The sequence below is a fragment of the Danio rerio genome, chromosome 20, assembly GCF_052040795.2.
Source record: "Danio rerio strain M-AB ecotype USA chromosome 20, GRCz13ab, whole genome shotgun sequence".
In the NCBI taxonomy this organism is placed as follows: Eukaryota; Metazoa; Chordata; class Actinopteri; order Cypriniformes; family Danionidae; genus Danio; species Danio rerio.
Genome location: NC_141040.1, coordinates 43,020,448 through 43,042,065, shown reverse-complemented (window position 1 = coordinate 43,042,065; position 21,618 = coordinate 43,020,448). Strand labels below are relative to the sequence as shown.

At 34.7% G+C, this 21,618-nt stretch overlaps 2 protein-coding genes across 8 annotated transcripts in view; both read left to right on the top strand.

The window, feature by feature from the left end:
- The window catches only part of dnajc5ga (DnaJ (Hsp40) homolog, subfamily C, member 5 gamma a), a 27,455-nt gene extending 7,811 nt beyond the window's left edge, over positions 1 to 19,644 (top strand). Inside the window, exons 2-7 of one of the 5 annotated variants that reach the window (XM_087296384.1) lie at positions 1,548 to 1,680; positions 3,422 to 3,635; positions 6,359 to 6,518; positions 9,967 to 10,049; positions 11,907 to 11,945; positions 14,233 to 16,188. In XM_087296384.1, coding sequence (XP_087152510.1) covers positions 1,556 to 1,680; positions 3,422 to 3,635; positions 6,359 to 6,518; positions 9,967 to 10,046 — 579 coding nt within the window. In that variant the 5' untranslated portion in view covers positions 1,548 to 1,555 and the 3' untranslated portion in view covers positions 10,047 to 10,049; positions 11,907 to 11,945; positions 14,233 to 16,188. 5 annotated transcript variants of the gene reach the window in all.
- The window catches only part of trim54 (tripartite motif containing 54), a 30,851-nt gene continuing 28,371 nt past the window's right edge, over positions 19,139 to 21,618 (top strand). The window contains exon 1 of one of the 3 annotated variants that reach the window (XM_087297453.1): positions 19,139 to 21,618. In XM_087297453.1, coding sequence (XP_087153579.1) covers positions 21,451 to 21,618 — 168 coding nt within the window. In that variant the 5' untranslated portion in view covers positions 19,139 to 21,450. 3 annotated transcript variants of the gene reach the window in all.

The following is a 21,618-nucleotide window of genomic DNA, read 5'->3' as shown; positions in this document are numbered from 1 at the left end:
TGTCCGGAGACACAGTGACGAGCGTTTCTTTGTCAAATCAGCGTTGTCAAATGTTGATGACGTAACCGCACTGATTCCGGAGCCTCTGAAAGTCCGCGAATGTTATGTGATACAGCACTGGAAAGCTGAGATTCTCTTCTTTATGCCAATCTTTGAATTGTATGAATCGGATCAGCGGATCAAAAGTTATTAAACATTTAAGAGCAATACTTATTTTTAGCCGCGGGCGGCTGTCTCGGTCTTTAAGGGTTAAAACCGTTGATATGCAATTGTTCATGGTATGATAATCGTGCACGTTCAAATCGTGGTAAACCGTCATACCGGTATATTGTTACAACCCTAAGCGCATATGTTAATTCTTTTAATGTATTGTAGGTTATTTATATAACCTATTATAATTTATATACAGTATATGCCGTTTACATTTATATATACATATATACATCATTTATACATTTCAATTAATATGGAAAGGGAGTGCATGTTTTTTTCAAAACTAATATTATATTTTTGTTTTAAATGTGTGTGCGTGTAAAACAATATAATTTGCACAACAAATTTGGGGTTTTTCTTTAAAGAAGTAGATACTCCACCCCGTTTAGAGCATCATTATGGACATTTTACGTTATAACTAATGTGGTTCAAACGACAATTCTGCGACAAAAAAACTGCTGTTTTGGGAAACACTCGTCACTACATCTCTCTTTTTCCAAACGATGCATCGTACTTTAATGGTTTAGCTGTGAGTTATGTTGTTGTCAGGGAAACGCACCCTTGGACACAAAATGCAATGCGCTGTAAAAAACAAATCCGTAAAACTGCGCAAAAGGTGAACCACATTATCTTGAGGGAACGCTGTATTTTAAAATGTACATTCCAATGCAAATTATTGTTCTTGTCTTTCAATGTTCTAACTGGTTATGCTGCTTAAAAATAAATGCTGCTTTAAATAAATGTAAACGTAATTCAGTAGTGAGCAGACATTTAAAAACAACAGCGTTTTTTATGTCAAAGATTTAGGAATGTGTTTTGTTGCCAGTTTAAACTCAAGACACTGTAGAGATGTGGTTCAACAGGGCGTTTCTCAAAAAGACCCATGTTGAGTTTAGTGTTTAAGTCACTTAAAGGCTGTAATGATCTGGGAAGGTGTTGTGTGTGCATACATGTCTAATGGCTTTGTCAACATGGAGTTGTAATCTGTGAGATCAGCAAAACATAATCATCTTATGCAAAGGCATTCTGAGACTGGGGAAGCCATTGCTCTGCCTATTGCATCATGTTAGTGGTACGCTTCCAAAAATATAAGCGGAAATGTATCATTCATGTTTTCTCAGTAGTGTTTAAGTCTTTTGTGGATGTCTTTCTCACATCTGAAAACCAAACCTGTATGTTTCAACATGAGCACCATTCAACACTGCCACACCTTGTGTCCGCCAGTTTGTGTCTGTGTACATTATGCGTGTCAATAATGCTGCATGTGAAGCAACTCCTGTTTAATGCAGTGAAAGTTTTGAATGCATAATTTAATGTTTTTTGTGGTTCTTCAGCTTGAATCATGGCAGACGCCAAGCCGCCCTCTGACAGGCCTCAGAGGAAGATGTCCACTACAGGGGATAGTTTGTATAAGGTGCTGGGACTGGAGAAAGGAGCCACAGCAGAGGATATTAAAAGAGCTTACAGGTACTGTAAATGTTGTGAATTTTTTTTTTCTCCCCATTTTAATGGTAATATAAGCAGGGTATCCACAGAATCTTTAAATGTCTTAAATTTCAAAAAACTCAATTTTAGGCCTTAAAGTATTAAATTCACTGAAATATTGTCTTGTAGGTATTAAATCATTTTAAACGAGTCCTAATTTTCCTTGGTCTATACTTTTCCCAGTAGCTTTCCCTGGGTAGCAGCTGGAAGGGCATCCCCTGCGTAAAACATGCCAGAGTAGTTGGCAGTTCATTCTGCTGTGGCAACCACTGATAAGCCAGGGACTAAGTTAAAGGAAAATGAATGAATGAATGTAAAGCTACCCAATCGATACGACACGCATCAAATCACTAACAATACATCTCAATAAAACCTTTTGCCGAACTATATTCATAACTAATATTACAAGTCTTTTGTGCATACATTTGGTTTATAAAGAGTTTTTGTACACAGTTAGAGTCTGCTTGTTTTGACAGATTATTTAAAATATATAAGAACTATAAAATGCTCTATAGGCCTAATTTTATGCGAAACTCATTAAAAAAAGTAATAATTAATGAAGAAAACATTTTCCATCTCTATAATTGAAATGTAAAATGTATATGTAATTATTCAATATTAATACTATCAAATGTTGGTATAAATATTTATTAAATACAAAATTTTAGTTGAACAAAATCTGTCTATTATTGTTTTTTTTTTCTTTCTTATTTTTTTTTATCTGAACAAAGGCCCTTTTGGTTATTCAGATACATACTGCAACATTACAAATTGTGAAGCTGAATGACTACATTACCCCTATGCTAAAACTATTTCAGATCGGGAGTTAGTGGCTGGGATGCACAAGAAAATAAACCAAACAGCCACTCTGTTCACATCCTTGTTCATTTATAATCTTCTCACTCCTGCTATACGGCACTCATTTTTTGCCTGTGTTGTTATTCTGACCTGAAGTTACAAGCGTGAGCACGTGCTTTGTGTTTGTCTGAGGTATTTAGTCTGCCGTTATTACTGAAATGTGTATATTCCATACAAAGTTTGAAGCAGATTGGTTGGTTCTAGTGCTCGGGGCATTCAGAAAAGTTCAGATGTTTTCAACTAGGTGTACATGGAAAACGCATGTTCATATCGCTCGCGCTCGTCACCTCAAATCAGAATAATAACACCACGTGAAAATGAGTGCCGTATAGCAGCAATGAGGAGATTGTAAATCAAAAAGGATGTCAACAGAGTGGCTTTTTGGTTTCTTGTTTCTAACTCCCCATTTTAATAAAACTATAGCGCTTCTTTATTATTGATATTGACAATGGTGTTCGGTCAATAAGTACCGATATCGATTTTGTTGCCCAGCCCTAGGTTTATGGCTGTACTGTAGGGTTGTCAAAAGTATCAACTTCAGGACCAATCGCTACTGAAATTTTAAAAACATCCATTCCATGCAAACGTTTAAACACATTCTTAAACACCACTGATTGGCCATTGTGGTCATGCCCTTAACAGAAATTACTGTGATTTGGTCATTTTTACATTTTTTTTTTTGTACCGATTGGTACCAAAGTTGATTCGTTTGACAACACTACTTTGCTGTATGAACTTAAATGATTTCAATGAACAGCCATTTATGTGTGTTGCATTGTCCATGATTGAAGCAATATCAAAACGGTGCATGCTGTATTTACTTCAATCATTGTTTTAACACATGCATGATTCTTTGCATTTACAGAAAACTAGCTCTGAAATACCATCCAGACAAGAATCCAGACAATCCTGAAGCTGCAGAAAAGTTCAAAGAAATTAATAATGCCAACTCTATCCTCACCGATGAGACTAAGCGCAAGATCTACGATGAGTACGGTTCCATGGGACTCTACGTGTCGGAGCAGTTTGGAGAAGAAAGTGTCAAATACTACTTCCTCATGTCAAAGTGGTGGTTCAAGGTGAGAGCTAGTTTTCATATAAGCAGAGCTATTATTTACTGTTTACTCCTTGTGTTGACCTACACAGACATTCTGTAGTGGAATATTTGCCAGATCTAGACTACACAATTTCAGCCTGATTTGGTACAATCAGTTGGATGTAGTGTGTTGTAGTGGTGGTTTATGAGTTATAATTGGGATCAGAATTGCAAGAATTCATCACTTGGTTTTATATAGTGTTTTATAGTGGTTAAAGGGAGAGCTCATCCAAAAATTCACATTTACTGTTACTGTAAACTTTTATTAGCTTTTTTTTATTTTGCCTTTACTTGTTCCAAACCTGTTTGACTTATTTTCGTCTGTTAAACGCATAAAAAGATATTTTGAAGAAAGCTGAAATCTTGTAATTATTGACTTCCATAGTAGTGAAAAAAACTACGGAAGTTAATGGTTAAAAGTTTCCAACATTTTTCAAAATATCTTGTTTTGTGTTTAACAGAAGACAGACAGAGAAACAGGCTTGGAACAAGTAAAGGCTGAGTAAATGATGAGAGAATTTTCAGTTCAGTTAATTTATCCCTTTAACAAATGACACCACAGCGTATGGTATCCTGACAGAAAGAATAGCAATTTCGTTTTTTTTTTTCCTGATGGTTGGTTTCTTAACGTGCTCTTTTTAACTAATAGGAGCACAGGACGAGTGCTTTAGGTGACCACTTTTGAACACTGTGAGCAAGAAATGAAGTGAGGCGAGATATTGGTGCTGTTACTGGATTTACAAAGTTTACACACCTTCTTGTTCAGGTTGCAGTTGTTGCAAACACAAAGCTTGACCTTTTTTAGTCCATAATTTTACCATGTATTTAGGAGTCAACATGTCCCATAATCTCACCTGGGGCCTGTATCCTGAAGCTAGATTAGCTGGCTAACCCTGTAATGTAATTTAATGTTTGTTTATATAGCACATTTATTGTGTATGGCCTGGCACCCAAAACACTTCACAATCATGAGGGAGATCTCTCCACACCACCACCGGTTTACAGCATCCGCTTGGGTGATGTGACAGCAGCCACAGGACAATGGCGCCATATGCGCTCACCTGACACCAACTATTGGTGGCCAATTTAGTGGATTTGGATGATTGGGAGGCCATGATCAGTAAGGGCCAATGGAGGGAATTTAGCCAGGACTCCTATTCTTTATGAGAAGTGTCATGGGATTTTTAATGACCACAGTGAGGTGGGACCTCGGTTCAGTGTCTCATCTGAAAGACAGACCTCACTGATAGTATAGTGTCCTCTTCACTTTACTGGAGCATTAGAACTTCAACAGCAACCTAGTTTTCCCATGTGGTCTCCCATTCAGGTACTGACCAGGCTCAGATCTGCTTAGCTTCAGTAAGTAACCGGTCTTGGGCTGCAGGTTGATATGGAGTCAGATAAAAAATAATTAACTGAACCAATTAACTGAAACATAACTGAAACCAGATTAGTTTGCACAAATTCTTGGTTTAATGTACCATAGGTAGCTTAGCTGATCTCAGCTGCTCCATTATTCCATGGCAACAAACAGTGATTAAAGTCAAGCTGCCATAATGGTACCTAAATTAAAACTAAACTGAAACTTAACTGGCTAGCCAGCTAATCCAGCAACTGCAGTCTGAACGCAACATCAATTACTTTGTATTTTTAGTAATGAAAATTAGTAATGAATTTACTCATGAAATGAAAAGTTGAAGATGAATAAAATGAAGATTTTTGCTTGGCACACATTTTATTCATTCATTCAATCATTCATTCATTCATTCAGGAAAAATACATTTTATAAGATTGACTTCCAGTGATTAGTTAAGACCACTTAAATCTAAAATTCTGCTCTTACTATAAAACATATTTTGTTGGAATGTAGAAGTTTAAATTCCATTAGACATCATTTTATAAGGAGAGTACTTTGATGGATATTATTAAAAAGCTACCACCAGGAAGAGTTTTAAATTATTTATCAAAAAATTAAACTGAAATATCATATTTAACTTTTTTTGAATATTTTTTTGTGTGAATTTTATCTATTTATTTTTTTATATATTTGTCTAAGTAACTTCTTTATTGTAATATGAATTAATTTTAATCTTGTTATATTTTATGTATGTCCATTTTGCCATGAAATAGCCATAAGCTGCTGATGTGGCAATAAATAAATCTAAAATTCTCCCCGAATTATCTGAAAATCTTCCATTACATTTCGGTAGATAGGTTTTGGAGTAAATTATTATTTTGGTTTTATTCTTTAAACTTTTTTCCCATTTTAAAATATGTTTAATAGCTGTCAGGCATGTTTATCTTCTCTAAATGACTATATTTTGTGAAATTTGAAAGTACTGTTAACAAAACTTTAAAAAAAAATTTTTTTGTTTGTTGTCTGTTAGACGCTTTGTAAAAGAGATTTTTAATCTCAATGTGTCTTTCCTGGTAAAATAAAGGTTATAATACTACTATGACTACTATTAATAATAATATTAATGTAATGATATTCGCAATGTATTTTTGTATTTTACCAGTCATTTTCCTTGTTTCATTTTGTTTAATTTTGGGAACTTCCTAGCCTGATAATCTCTCATGACCAAGATTGATTAATAGTTTGTGGAAGCGCCTTGTAAATTTAACCTGTCACTGTGGAATTAAATCTCCAACATGTGGCTTTCTGAAAGAGTTGTTTCTAATCTGAGGTCTGTGTCTGCTCACCAGGCTACAGTCATGTGCTGTGCGGTTTTCTCCTGTTGCTGCTGCTGTTGCTGCTGCTGTTTCTGCTGTGGAAAGTGCAAACCACCAGAGGAGGATGAGAACTACCAGTACGTGGACCCAGAAGACCTGGAGGCCCAGATCAAAGCAGAGCAGGATGGAGGAGGTGAGTTTGTTGGGAAGGCGTGCTTGTTTTGATCTGCGGTGGTGCTTATCTGGCAGTTGATGATGTTGCAAATGGCACAAAAGACTGATGAATTAAGCAATTACCTGTATGAATCATGATGCAAAAATTAATACATCCATCAGAAAAGTTAAGTCAAGTCAACATTGCGCTTTTTTGAAATATAGTTTTTTGCTGAATTTATTTTTACATAATAATATGTGGGTCAGTGACAAAGTAATCAGGGTGTATTACAGTATATTTGTATGTATATATATATATATATATATATATATATATATATATATATATATATATATATATATATATATATATATATGCGTGCAGAATATATATCATATTTTAATATTTATGATTATCATGATTATTTATTTTTATTTGCTTTTTATATGAGAATGTCCATTGTTCGATTATATTCAACTATTAATATATAAAATGTTAATTGTTTATCATTTTTCCTACTCTTTCAAACCACAATGTTTTACTGTTCAGCATGTTTTTAATCATTAAAGATTAGTGCTGGCCAAAAATTTGTTGCAATTAATGACATCCAAAATAAAAGTTTGTTTTCACATAATTTTTATATTATTAATTTTGTATTTGTAATACACACTCATACGTTAAAAACAAAAAAAATATATTTTCAAAGACATTTAAATGTATGTGTATGCATTACTTGTATTATCCATCGTCCATAAATATTTGGACATCGACACTTCAGGCTATTTTTGACTGCAAAGGATTAGCAACCAAGTATTAAAAAGTAAAGATTGATTAATGATTGTTATTCTGTCCAATTAAGTCGACCCTTTTTAGCCCTAAAAAACGCAAAAACGTTTAAGTACATAGTACACTAATTGAATATTTGGCTTATACTGTGATAAGAAGAAAACAAATTCCGTCTTTTAAGTCAGGTTAGATCAATGAATAAGTGAGGAGATGGATTGCCTTCAAAATCACCCATCATCAAATATTGCACTGCATTTTATATTAATAGTCTAGGTCTCTATTCTGGTCTAGTGTTTGAAATGACTTGAAGGTGAATGCAGTTTATCTTCATTTAATAGTCAAATAAATTAAGCGTCGAGTGAGATGGGACTCATTTCACTTGTCTAGCCTCGGTCATTTCCTTGATGGACATTTTGAGCGTTCAAGTGTGTGTGTGTGTGTGTGTGTGTGTGTGTGTGTGTGTGTGTGTGTGTGTGTGTGTGTGTGTGTGTGTGTGTGTGTGTGTGTGTGTGTGTGTGTGTGTGTGTGTGTGTGTGTGTGTGTGTGTGTGTGTGTGTGTGTGTGTGTGTGTGTGTGTGTGTGTGTGTGTGTATCTGTCAACTAGGACACTGGCTATTGAGTGCCTCATCTTCCTGATGCTAATGTAGGTTTTGTATTATTTATTGGATGCAAAGCGCAAAGTATTATATCAGTAGTTTCTAAATTTAGCACTTAAATATATAATTATCAAGTTGAGTAGACAAGCAGTTTTGGCATGTTGCAGGTTTGTAATGCAGATAATTTTTTATATATGCATTTTCAATTCATCTTTATTTCTATATTTACAATATAGATTGTGTCAAAGCAGCTTAACCTAGAAATTCTAGTAAATTGAAACTGTGTCAGTCAAGCTTTCAGAGTTGAAGTTGTTTAGTTTAGCGTGGTTTAAATTTCACTGCTGAAAGTCCAAACATTGAAGAGCAAATCCATCGATGTGCAGCTCCACAAGTCACAAACCAATCAAGCCAGTGCCGATTTTCTGTAATGAAAAAAGTGTTCTCTTTTTTTTTTATTTTTGTGAAAAATATTATTGAGGGTTATTATTAGCAAAAAGTTTTAATTGTTTTGAAATTGTTTGAATATAGGGTTTACACATTCAAAGTGTAATCATAAAGATATTGACCTTTCGTAAATGATGCACTCTATATGGATTTAAAGCCAGCGTTTGCCTGAAAATGAAAAATTGCTACCAATTTACTCTTCCTAAGGACATCCAAGATATAATTGGATTTGTTTTCTTTGGGAGATCATTAAATAAGGTTTTTTGTTTTTTTGCACACACTGGTTGTTTCACTCTAAAAGACCTCAGCAGAGCCAGGGGTGATAATTTTGTTGTCCTGTATGTTTTGTGTTTCTCTCTTTCAGCTCTTTTCAAAGTTCTGGAACCCTAAAATCAATTTTAATGGTTTAATAAAGAAGAAATATCACCTACATCTAGGGCTGGGCGATATTGCAAAAAAAAATGATCATGTTTCATATCATTCAATATTGATAACTATTGAAGATGTTCTAACAGTCCATTTAGGAATATTAGTATGTTTTGTTTATTACTTTTATTTTAATTGACCAGCATTACTAAGGCAAATAGTTTTAATAGACAAACAAAAATATTTAATCTAAATATCTGACCTTTTTGTAATAAAAGTGTTAAAGAGACTCTTAAACTTGCTAAAATGTTACAAAGTGTGTGCAATGGTAAAGGTAGATCAACATTTGTAAGGTGTGAATAATGATTATACAGTAAACCTCTGTAAACAAAACAAATATTGAGAATCAAATCTGAGCTTTTAAGTAAAAGAACCAGCCATCATTATTCAAATACATATTGAACATTACAAATTGTGAAGTTGAATGACTACATTACCACTTTGCTAAAAAATCTTTCAAATGTGGAGCTAGTAGCTGGGATGCACAAGAAAATAAACCGAAAAGCCACTCTGGCAAAATCCTTGCATTTTTAAAAATGTATTTATAATCTCCTCACTGCTGCTATCTGGCACTAGTTTTCGCGTGTGTTGTTATTCTGACCTGAAGTGACAAGCGTGAGCATGTGGTTTCCTTCACAGTTTTGTATGGCATCTCTCGTTACTACACTGTAAAACCCAAAAAGTTAACTCAAATGGTTTGTTGCGATCCTTTTCTCATGGTTTAATTTCAAAAACTAATTTTAATGAGTACTGTGAACTTACTCCATTTGAGTAAACAAAGCAATTTTGAGCACAGTAAAACCCAATAAATGAAGAGAACTCAATCCAACTGAGTGCTGATTGCTACAAACCATTTGAGTTAAACTAATCTATATGAGTACTGTGATCTTACTCCATTTAAGTTAAAGTAATGAGGTATTTAATTAACTCATTGGCATTTTTCTTTTGTCAAGCTAATTGGTATTTCTTCCAAGGCGCGCACTCAGCAGCCACATTTTAATAAAACTATAGCCTTCATACCGAAACATTTTATTAATATTTCAATAAATATCGATACCTATTTTATCGCACAGCCCTACCTACATGTACACTAACAGCAGGATTTCATTTTTGGATCAACCATTCATTTAAATGTTTTACTTTTGGCTATCCTTGCACTTATGTAAGAATCCAGTACATTGAAATCTTTCCTGTGACCTGTAGTATGAGGTAATGGTTTCCTTTTTACTTGACAGGTGAAACAATAATTATCGTTCAGCCTATACCTAGTCCCGGTCCAGAAATCTGCAGTGAAACTTTACCGGATTCAAAATGACTTGTAAGACTCTTCGACAGCATGAGTCACCGCATTGTGAATGTCAACCTACACAACCCTGTGCTTGTCCATGATTCACAGCATTGTCTTTCACTGACATCTGAATTACTGTGCCGCTATTTGTGTTTGCTCTTACAAAGGCTTCAGATTATTCATTGGATCAGGTTTTCAGACTTTATTAAACATTGTAACTCCCAACATCTTGTCAACCTGACTGACGCTCATTAAACAGTGCATTCAGAGCTCATTAAGTTGATCAAATATGTTGCGTATTAGGGAATTCCAAATGAATGCACTGAAAGACTATGCGTTGTACTAAAACCCAGAGACCTGCACTACAGATTTTGAGATATCAAGATGTGTTTGCTTTGCATGGCCCGTGCATGAGTCTAAAGTTTGCATGTTAGGCGTGGATGTCTGTGTTTTGCATGTTGTCCTCCGACCATGTCTTTTTCTACTAAGAGATAGCTAACGCACGTTACTATGAGCTATTAGATATGCCTGGGCCCTGGGTCAATTACATGCCCACACATGCGACTGATTCAAAGTGGGGACCAAGGGATCTAACATGTTATCTGATGGAAATTTGGTGAAATTTAAAAGAATCATCTATAACTTTGCAAATATAATATCTATAACTTTGCCGTATAATCAATGGCTTGTAGTGTGTTAAAGCATCTTAAATGCACTTTGTGGAGGCAAAGTCCTGTGCTTTTGGGTGGTTCTTTCTTTACCTCCGCTGTCCACATTATGCATTTAAAATCCTTTAACGCATGGCAATTCATTAAAATAACCCTCATATTATTATTATTAATATTTATTTTTAAATATTAAATATTAATAACTTTTTTATGCCTAAAACGTACTGGTAATTGTAACTTGTAACCAGGAAGCCATGCATACATTACTATTAATATTATTATTATTATTATTAATTATTAAAGAAGAAGAAGAAGAAGAAGAATGGTAATAATAATATATTTAATGCATAATATTAATCCTAAATTATTGTGTGGTAAAAGCACTATTTTAGAGGATGTTAGAAGGCCAGCGACTGTGAGAGTGAGTCAGCTGAAAATAGGATTTCTGTTGGGATTCTTGCGTCAGCATGAAGCAAAGCTGTCCAAGCAGGTGTATGTCATTGATTGAAACACAATCAACATGAGGCGTCCCGTACAGAGGCACCGCTGGTCCGTCACCTCAGCCATCTGTTCAGCAATGTCAACCTCCATAAATAGCCCATTTCACCTGTTTTGTGTTGCATTTGTGGTCTTCGTTCTTCTTTAGTTCTATTATTTTAATATGGAGTGTAGTTGAAGTCAAAGTTATTCGCCCTCGTGAATTTACTTTTTCTGTTTCTAATGTTTCCTAAATGATGTTTAATAGAGCAAGAAAATGTCCACAGTATTTGCTATAGTATTCTAATATTTTTATATAATTTTTTTTCTTCCAGAGAGTCTTTGTTTTTTTCCAGCTAAAATAAAAGCAGGTTTTAATGTTTTAAAAGCCATTTTAAAGTCGTATTATTATTAGCCTCCTCAAGCAATATATTTTTTTTTATACCATCGTTATACAATAATTTGCCCAATTACCCTGACTAGCCTAGTTAAGCCTTTAAATTGCACTTAAAGCTAAATACTAGTGTCTTGCAAAATAGTTAGTAAATTATTATGCTCTGTCATCATGGCAAAGATAAAAGAAATCAGTTATTAGAAATTATATACAAGGGGTCCAATAATTCTGACTTCAACTTTATAAAGAATGTTTTGTTATCACTAGTAGTGGTGCATTTGTAGTGAATACATTCATTAATAAATCCACATTTGCATTTATTGCTGCATACGGATTGTGGTCCATTAGCGGGGCGGTGATTTGGAAGAGCTGCATCAGGGAAGGGAGGTATGTTTCATATCACAGAGCTGTGACCGCTACTGGCCGTGATCCCAGTAAACCGCATCTGATGTGCTTCAATTTAAAGGATCCAATGTAGGCCTAGAGTGAGTTTTTCCTGCTTGCAAAAAAATCCAGCATATTGTATACATCCCTCATACCAACAAACTGCATTAAAACTACATGTTCTATGCCTCTGTGCTGTCTAATCCTCAAAACTGATGGCTTCATGCAAAACCGAGATAAATAGAGTCTGCTTTTATCTGCATGAACATATGGTGCACCTAATTTACTTAATAGTACTGATAGACCAATATGTCGGCTTATATTTGAGCATTTTGAGATTGGCAAATGTTGAACGGAATTAGGAAATGCATATTTCCTTTCTTCAATAAGCTCTGCATTACAGTAATCTTTATATGCAGAATATATGCTAAGATGTATCCAATCGCCATATTTCACCATGACGATTAAAATGCCACTTTTGAATAGGGCTGCACAATTCTGCCTAAAATGAGAATAAAAGAAATGTTTTTTTTATTTTTGCTTGATCACGATTTTCTCTGTTTTTGTAAAATAAAGATTATTATTAGAAGGCTAGTATTATTTCTCAAACATGGTAAAACAACAGTTATAATATTTGGCCTATATGTAGGTCTGCCGTTGGTTAAAATGCTAAATTTTGAAAAACTTTGAATGGTAGACTTGAACAGACTTTAAATTTGTCTTAGTTGTTAATTCATAGTAAAGTGATCTATCGGAATACACCAGTTCATAATTCTGAAGATGAATTATTGTGTTTGAGACATATGTTTGCAATCTGTCATTGACCACATTATAAGACCATTTCTTTTACTGGTAAAATGAGACATTTGTGATTATCAGATTCCCTCATGCATTATATTTAACGTTATATAGGCTAGAGTAGTTATACTGACCCTGTAAACATTTATTTTCAGGCACAACACTTTGTGTTCGCTATGAAAGAAAACACATCAAATGCTTGCTGTAATCATAACTGTAAATTGCAATATGATCATTTAAAAGATGTGCGTGCTGTTCACTTTCACTGCCGAGTGCGCTCATGTTAGTCGTAAACGTCCTCTTAGTAGTAAACAAACTTCGTCAGCTCACATGTCATTCGGGGCCGCAAATACTGTAAAATCATTACATTGACAGAAATTACATTTTGGGATGAATTATAGCTTATAAATACAGAATGTGACTTTTTAAAACCATTTGGAGGTGTCCACGTTGTGAAGACTTGTACATCCGCCTTTACGCTTCTCTCCTGACCTTGAAAATATAATTGGCTGAATTGTAGAAAAGCTGAATTAAGATTGTGTGTAGGGTTGAATTGAGATTGCGATCTTTTTTGCCGCCCTACGTTTGAATGCTTGTACTGTTAAAGGCAAAAATATTATTATTCTTTTTAGTATTTATATATATATATATATATATATATATATATATATATATATATATATATATATATATATATATATAATTTTTTTTTATTATTTTTTTTTTTTTGGAGATTGTCTAATTTATTAGTTTGGCTAAAATAGTCTTATTTATTTAAAATATATTTTATGTCAATATTATTAGAATTATTTATAGTGTAAGAGAAGAAACCATTCTGATTAACCTAACTTGCCTATAGTTGACGTTTACCTTAAGCCCTTAAATAGCACTTTTTAATTGTTTTTTTCAAACAATATTGTGTGCAGCCATCATGGCAATGACACATTTGTTTTAGAAATTATTTTAAAAATTGTTAAAAAATGCTGAAATTTTTTTTTAAACAGCACTCAAGTAATATTTTAAAAATACTTAATGAATGAAAATGAATTTTCACTATATTACCACAGAAATATGAAGCCTCATAATCATTTTCAGAATTTATCATATTTAGAAAGGTTTAAGCAGCAAATCGGCAATTTAATGTTAAAATCATATTTTTCCAATTATATGTTCAAATATTACAATATATGAATTACTATTGGCCACTATAACATACACGGTATAAAATGCAGGGTTCCACACAATGAATTTTTGTTGGAAAAACATGAAGGAATGAAGTTAAATTGTTAGTTAACTTAGTTAAGTGAATTGAACATAAAACGAAAATGTTCCCCTCCAAAAACTCAAATGTTTTTCAGCTAATCTTGAATGGGTAGTTTGAACAAGCAGCAAATGCAGTTTTTGAGTGTGTATCAATTATCCCCTTTTACTTCAGAGTAACAAGACATGATCAGTCTCTAATTTTGTCCTTAATGTTTTTATGTTTTTGTAGGCGCAGATGTCCCTATTTTGATCCAGCCCAGTTCCACGGCCAACACCTCAGAGTCTAAGCATTTCGCAGCCAGCCAGCCCGTGTACAACACCCAGAAATGAGCCACCTGCCTGGCCCTGGTCCCGGTCATCACCGAGGGGTCCTGCTGACGGACTGTAAAGGCCCCTAATGTAGTGTGCTTATCGCTGGACATCACGGCACCAGGACTAAACTGTGCCACTTGCGCCACACCCTGACTCTGACCCACTGGAAACGAGTGGCACTTTGCCAAAAGACAAGGAAGCCTCTGCCAATCTCACTTTATCTGTGTCTCCATTTGTGTGTACGTCTGTCTGTTCGCTCGTCTATAACCACACGCTCATTTCAAAGTCATATAAGACTGGTGCCATTGGGCAGTGCTCCAGAAGGGAAGTGGGTTTTAAATTTGGGGGTGTTTTTTTTTTTTTCTTCTTTTTTTTGTTTTTCTGGTCCTGGCTATTTATTTATTTCATTCGATTTTTTTTTTCTACTGTGTTCGAAGCATGGTTGTGAGTGGAATGATCATATGAGTGCATGCAAAGCAATAACAGCATGCCTCTACTATACAGCATAGGAACATGTGCGCAAAAAAAAAAACTTCCCACTTCTCTTCCTCCACATGCCATTATGTGGCTTTTTTTATTATAAGTTTAAGTTTGCTGTCATCTGTTACATTTTGCTTTGTTACATTTCATTGGAGATCCAATCAATTTTATGCTGCATAACAACTCTTCCTAATGACCGATAAGCCAAGGCAGACGCTTCTAATGTCAGCTGACATGCCGTGCTCGGTCGTACATTTCCCGAAAAAGATTGAAACACTTGAATATACGCTGGTAATAGGACATTTTTTTTTCCTATGCACTTTTTTTTCCTATGTTTTTTTTTTTCTTCAAAGAAGGCTTCTGATGCAAATCCTAATGTCTTCAGTCTTTACTAGTCAACTGCAAAAGCGCAAAACGTCTCTAAATGTGAATTTTTAATTTGCTTAAATGGGCTGAAATGGGATCGTCCCGACTTTTTGATGAACGCTATGCCAAATCATCGAGCGAATCAATGCTTTCTCTGTGCTCTTAGGACAAATAGGCAACTATTTTTAATGCTCTTATTTATTTTTATTATATCAGAATCGAGATTCTAACTTGTTCTGATTGAAAAGGATGCACTGTGTAAACTTGATTTCGGAATCTGCAAGAGCCTCATTTTAGCAATAAGGAAATGCCCGTCATGTTAAATGTGAAGGACTCAGTCAGGTTACCGTTAGAAATCCTACGTTTGAGCGAGTACGTTTTTTAGATGCCAAATGTTTCCTCTATAAGCTGTTGTTCTGAATGCAATAGTGTATACTTAGAGATCTTTTTGTTTCTGTCTGCAAATAGTAATGTATGTCATAAATCCATGTAGTGTATGTTCATGTAAATTCTGGGGGCATTTTCTTATAGCAAAGACGTTTCTCTTTTATTTTGGAAAGGAAGATTATTATGTCAGAGGATAGGCTTGCCAAATGATAAGCAGATGGAGGCAGATATTCATTAGAAAGCATTGGGATATGATCTGCTTCCAAACCAACTCTTATTTTCGTTTCTATTTATCAGTAGATTCGCACTTAATTTCATTGGACAAGATCCATTTCTGCAATCAACATTTTGTTTTTAACATTTTTGGCATCTGTTTGGGGTGCAAATTAATGATTTTAATGCATTTTGGAGGTTTTTGCCTCTTCGCCAGTGCACATATTAGTTTTACGATGCTGTGTGTACAGTAGAAACCTGTTTGAAAGGGCCGAAAAGCAGAATTTGGCCAGAAATGAGCTATGAACCATGACACTACATCGCTACCTTCCTCTTGTTTTTATTCAACATGGTTCGTAATGCATCACATTTCGTTGTTTATATTATGAAATCCGAAATTCATTAAATAAATGGGGATTTGTACAAATCTTTGCATTGGAGTGATTGTGCACTTGTAAATGAATGAGAGCCGGTGTCAGCCATCTGGTTCACTTCACGCTGCGCTATAGTTGTACACATAAGCTTGTAATCAGCTTAGAGTTCAACTCCATACGCTCATTAACAGCTCCTTCAACATACTTAACAGGAAGTGCAGAGTCCGATTTAGCTACGTTGATGGTCTTGTGGAAAGGTTTGATTCCTGTGTGACGACACAACCGCTAGTCCCCTTTCAGTGCCTTTGCCAGAGGTCAGAACTACTTTGAACGTTTCCTGTTAAATGAAGGTCTGGTTTTTCTTTTCTTTCACTAAGCAATAAGATATGACAGCCTGTGCTAATTGGTGAATGGAGTCTACATACAACCCCATTAGCAAGGTCAATATTCACTGTATAGCATGCACTGTAAAAGAAAATAGCTGTAAATTATTAGTATTTTGTGATTCATGTTTTTATTTAACATTTTTCCCCATTTATTTATGCTTTTGAATGGCATTATGGGACCTTGAACTTTCCAACTTTTATTAGCATTTTTATTACTTTAAAGTGATTTATTGTCTGGGTTGGTGTTGTATATTACGGTACAAAAACCTTGTATTGTACAAAAACCTGTTATTCTACAGATTTATTTCTCTCTATATTTTTTCATGTCCGTTATTCAAACTACTAAAATGTCAATAAAAGTCACTTTGTTGAACTGTAGAGTTTCAACATCAGAATTCTACAGAACAGAGATCAAGCTCCCATAATGCAAATCACAATCGTAAATAAACACTTGTGAATCTCAAAATACGGAAACTGTTCGTTAACAGATGTTTTAACAGTGTGAGCTGGAGTCTTTTGCTTTTTAAGAATCAAAATTAATTGGGGTTTTCACCCAGTATAAGAATTCTGTCATTCTGTATGCATTTCTTCGGAGACATAAATTTTAACATCATTGTCAATGAAATCTAGTTTATTGGAGCACATTTTACAATTAAATATTTTAGTTATTCTGAAGCAGTGTTGGGTAAGATACTTAAAAAAAAAAAAGTATTAGATTACAAATTTCTAATTACAACTGGAAAGGTGTAATCTCATTGCATTACTAATTACTTTGTGTAAAAAGTAATCAGATTACTAATTACTAATGAGATTACTTTTCAAAAATATCAAATATATCTATAAAATACAAAATAACCTGCAGGTCTTTGTAATGTATTCACTGAAAAACATTACAGTGGGTTGATCACAGCAGCTTGACATATTTAAAGGACTTTAAGAGTTCGCACAAGGCTTAACATTCTCTCATCATTCACTTTTTTCAATCCTGTTTGTCTTTTTTTTTTTTTTTTTTTTTTTACACAAAAGAAGACATGAAAATACAGAAAACTGGATACCTGTATCTATTGACATCCATAGTATGAAAAGCACTACAGTGTTTGGGTGTTCTGTGTTTTTCTGAGATAATTAATCCACTGAAATATGTATATTCCAAAGTAGGAAGCTAATAAGTCAGTTCTTGTCACATGACTTGAAGTTTTCAACTGGGTGTGGCTGTGAAATACAAGCGTGCAATATGCGCTCCCAATATGTGCCCACGCACAAAAGATGCGATATGTGATAACGGCTCCATAAGCAGTTACGCTTCTCTTCACATTCAGAAGACACCTTCACTCTTGATCTTGCACAAAATTCAATATAGTCTGTTCAGGTTGATTTGGGCCAACGGGTTTTTGGGTGCCGGTGTCATTCTCTGTGACGAGAATAGTTGTAGAATGCTTTCTGTTCAAGTACTGAACAAGTTGCTGATTGAGTTAAAAGCAGTCGAAAGGTCTTTAGAGACTGGACACTGAATTTCACGGCAATATGTTTGTTTTTAAATATAAGTAATGTCTGTATTTCCACTTGAAGCAGCCAATCTCATCAGCAGCCATTACAGCTCGCTTTCTTCAGCAATTGAAAAGCACATACTTATTAACTGACGTTGCAGCAGAAAATGTGATTTAAATTAAGCTTTTTTTTCTTCTTCTAGAAACTATACTTGTAACATAAGTAACGTAATTACACTGACTTTAGTAACCTGTAATCAAATTACACAAATTTAAAATGCAATTCGTTACATTACTGTGTTCCTCAAAAATGTAATTAGAACACAGTAATGCGTTACTGTGGAACACGTTACACCCAACTCTGTTCTGAAGTAGAAATCATTAGTGGTGAAACATAATTAATACTGAAATTTAATAGCAATAATGAAACTTTAGGAATTCCCTCCAAAACTTTTGGGATATGGATTAAAGAACAGAAGTCCCAATCAAAACAATGACATTAAATACACTGTAAAAGGTGATTAGTTGACTTTAAAAAAAATTGAGTTAACCTTTTGTAACATAAAACTAATATTTTGACAACTTAATTTTTATAATTATGCACCAAGTTCATTTGCTTAATTTTAGGGAAACAAATAAAGTGAGATTTATTTATAAACTAATTTCGAGAGGATCACGTGCTTATGATTGTTCTCAGCTGGTCTCCCATCAGCTTATGATTGATTCATCATTCAGATGATTACTAACTCACTATAAATAACCAGAGTTTTCTTATCTCAATATTTCTTGTCTTGAAGAACCCCCCCCCCCCTCCCCAACCACCCTTACACCCCCTCCTTTTTACATGGGAGACACGGCAGCCCAGTTATTAGCACTGTTGCCTCAAAGCAAAAATGTCTCCGGTTAAAGTCCATTCTAAACCAGTTGACATTTCTGTGTGGAGTTTGCTCATTCTCCCCATGCTCGAGTGGGTTTTCCCTTGGGTCTCTGGTTTCCTCCCACAACCCAAAAAACACGCAACCTAAGTAAATTGAGCATACCAAATTGATACCATAGCCAAGCTCTTAGCGAGTACACCTCTTTTCAGCCATCATACAGTATATCGGTCATTAGCCAGAAATAAGCCAGGGGGAGTTCATTGAGATCTATCTGAACTCAAACTCCCCTCTCGCCCTGCAAACGGGAGGGAGCCCAGGGCTCAAGGATCTCATAAGCTCAGTGCTTTCTCCCGGGACAGTATGCCAAACGGGCTTTATTATCAATCATCTGCTGAGTGTGAACTCTTGAACTTACTTTAAGTAACTAATAGCTATTTACAGTGTACATACTGTAGCATTTAAAATGAAAGTAAATGTGGTTTCAATGTTTCAGATAACTTCTGTCAAAATAAAATGTCAGAATGTGCAAGATAATGTTTTACCTCCAGCTTAACTTGTTTAAAAATTTAGACAAACTTATTACTAACTGCTTATTAAAATATTAAATATAAAATGTTTAATAATTATTTTTTTGTGACATGAATCTCACTGAAAATGGTAAAATCTGGTGGTTTGTAGCACATAAAGATTTAAAATGATAATTAAGTATTTCAGGGCTGCAATGTGATCCTTAAATAAAGACTTTTAATATGAAATCGAATTATTATTCTGAATATGCCTCAGATTTTTATTGTTTTTAGATTTACCGCCACTCTGAAAGACATTTTATAATAGTTAAATCATAGTTTTTTTTTTCAACATTACATTACAACGCTTCAGTCACTTTATTTTAAGGTATAATTCATGCTATTCATAAACCATTAACTAAAACTTTTAGCTTGTTAGACTACTAATAAGCTGCTTATTAACAGTTTGTGAGGTAGTAGTTGGGTTTATGTGTTGAATAGGATAGTGCGTGTAGAATAAGTATTATTAAACAGCCAATATCTTAATAACAGGCAGGTAATAATCCAGTAGTAAATAAATACTTAAACAAAAGTCTTACTAAACCTTCATTTTGCTTTGTTGCTTAACCTCTTTTACATGTGACTAATTAAACTTAATAAAATTCCAATATAATCTAAACTACACTGATATTAATGCATTGCATAGCATTCAATGTATTACTACACTTCAAAAAATGTCTTTTGCTGCTTAAACTACTCTCTTAAAATAAGCTGAAACAACACAATTCTTAAGGGTTTTTTAGGGCACACTTAATATTGGAAAAACTAAGTTAACTTAAGTGAATTGAACAAAAAAATAATATTAAAACAATTAAGTTAACATAAATTATTTGTGTTGAGACAACTTGAGGGAATTGTGTGGAACCCAGCATTTTAACAGTTTATATACTATATTTGTAAACACTGGATTTGCAGGTACAGTGGGGGGAATAAGTATTGAACATGTCACCATTTATAAAACACATAACATGAAATGCATATATAAAAAGAAAACCAACTAAATTAGTTTACAAATTAAGTGTTGTGTAATAAAATGAAATGAGACAGGAAAAAGTATTAAACACATGAAGAAAGAGAGGTGTAGAAAGACAGTGAAAGCCCAGACAGCAGCTGAAATCTCTTAGTAGTTCTTCAGCAACACTCTGCCCTTCATCATTGTAAATGAATATTAGCTGCTTCAGTCCAACATCTACATTATCAGGATGATGAAAATAAAACCACAGTGGACATTTCAGCAAGACAATGATCTAAAACACAGTCAAGGAAACTCTCAAATGCTTTCAGAGATAGGAAATCAAGCTGTAGAATGGCCCAGCCAATCACCTGATTTGAATCCAATATAGAATATGAAATAATGATCAGATTTGATAGACGAGACCTGAGAGCCATCAAGACTTTTACACTGTTGAAGCCAGTGAAAAAAGTCACACCTGAGCAATGCATATGACTTCATTCTCCAAATGAGAGGCGTCTTTAAGCTGCCAAGTCAACAGCACCTTTAGAAATATGTTTTCTGAGAAAAATGTTGACGTGTTACTTATTTCCCCCACTGTATATCCACATAATCTATGTGTTCAGAGCACTTAGGCTTTGTTTTAGGTGGGTTATATCATCGGCGCCAGCTCGGGCTCATGGGCCTGCTTGTCTCACTAGCCTTTGAGTCGCACACACCAGCTGCTTGGTCTGCCATGCCCACTTTCTGCTCAAGTTACCACAGATAACACAACTCTGAGCAATCCGTTCTCCCACCCCTCTCTCTTGCTCTCTCTCTACCCCGGACCCCTCAATGCAGCGCTAACTGGGGTATTCAAAGTGATATTAAGGGGGTGTGCAGTTTGGACAGTAACCCAAGCCAGTACAAACACAGCCCAAATATATCCTCTGCCACTCTACGGTTGGCGATTGATTGGGCATCTGGATGAAGACTGGCACTGCTGGAGAATAACAGAAGGAAAGGAAGTTTAGGATCTTAAGCTATTGACTGAATTTGGTGTCCAAATGAACTTCACTTTGGGCTTCAAACCGTCGATCGGAGATTCCAGCTCAATGGAGAACTTGGAGAGGCAACTGATTTGCCCCATCTGTCTGGAGATATTCAGCAAGCCTGTCGTCATTTTACCCTGCCAGCACAATCTCTGCAGGAAGTGTGCCAATGATGTTTTCCAG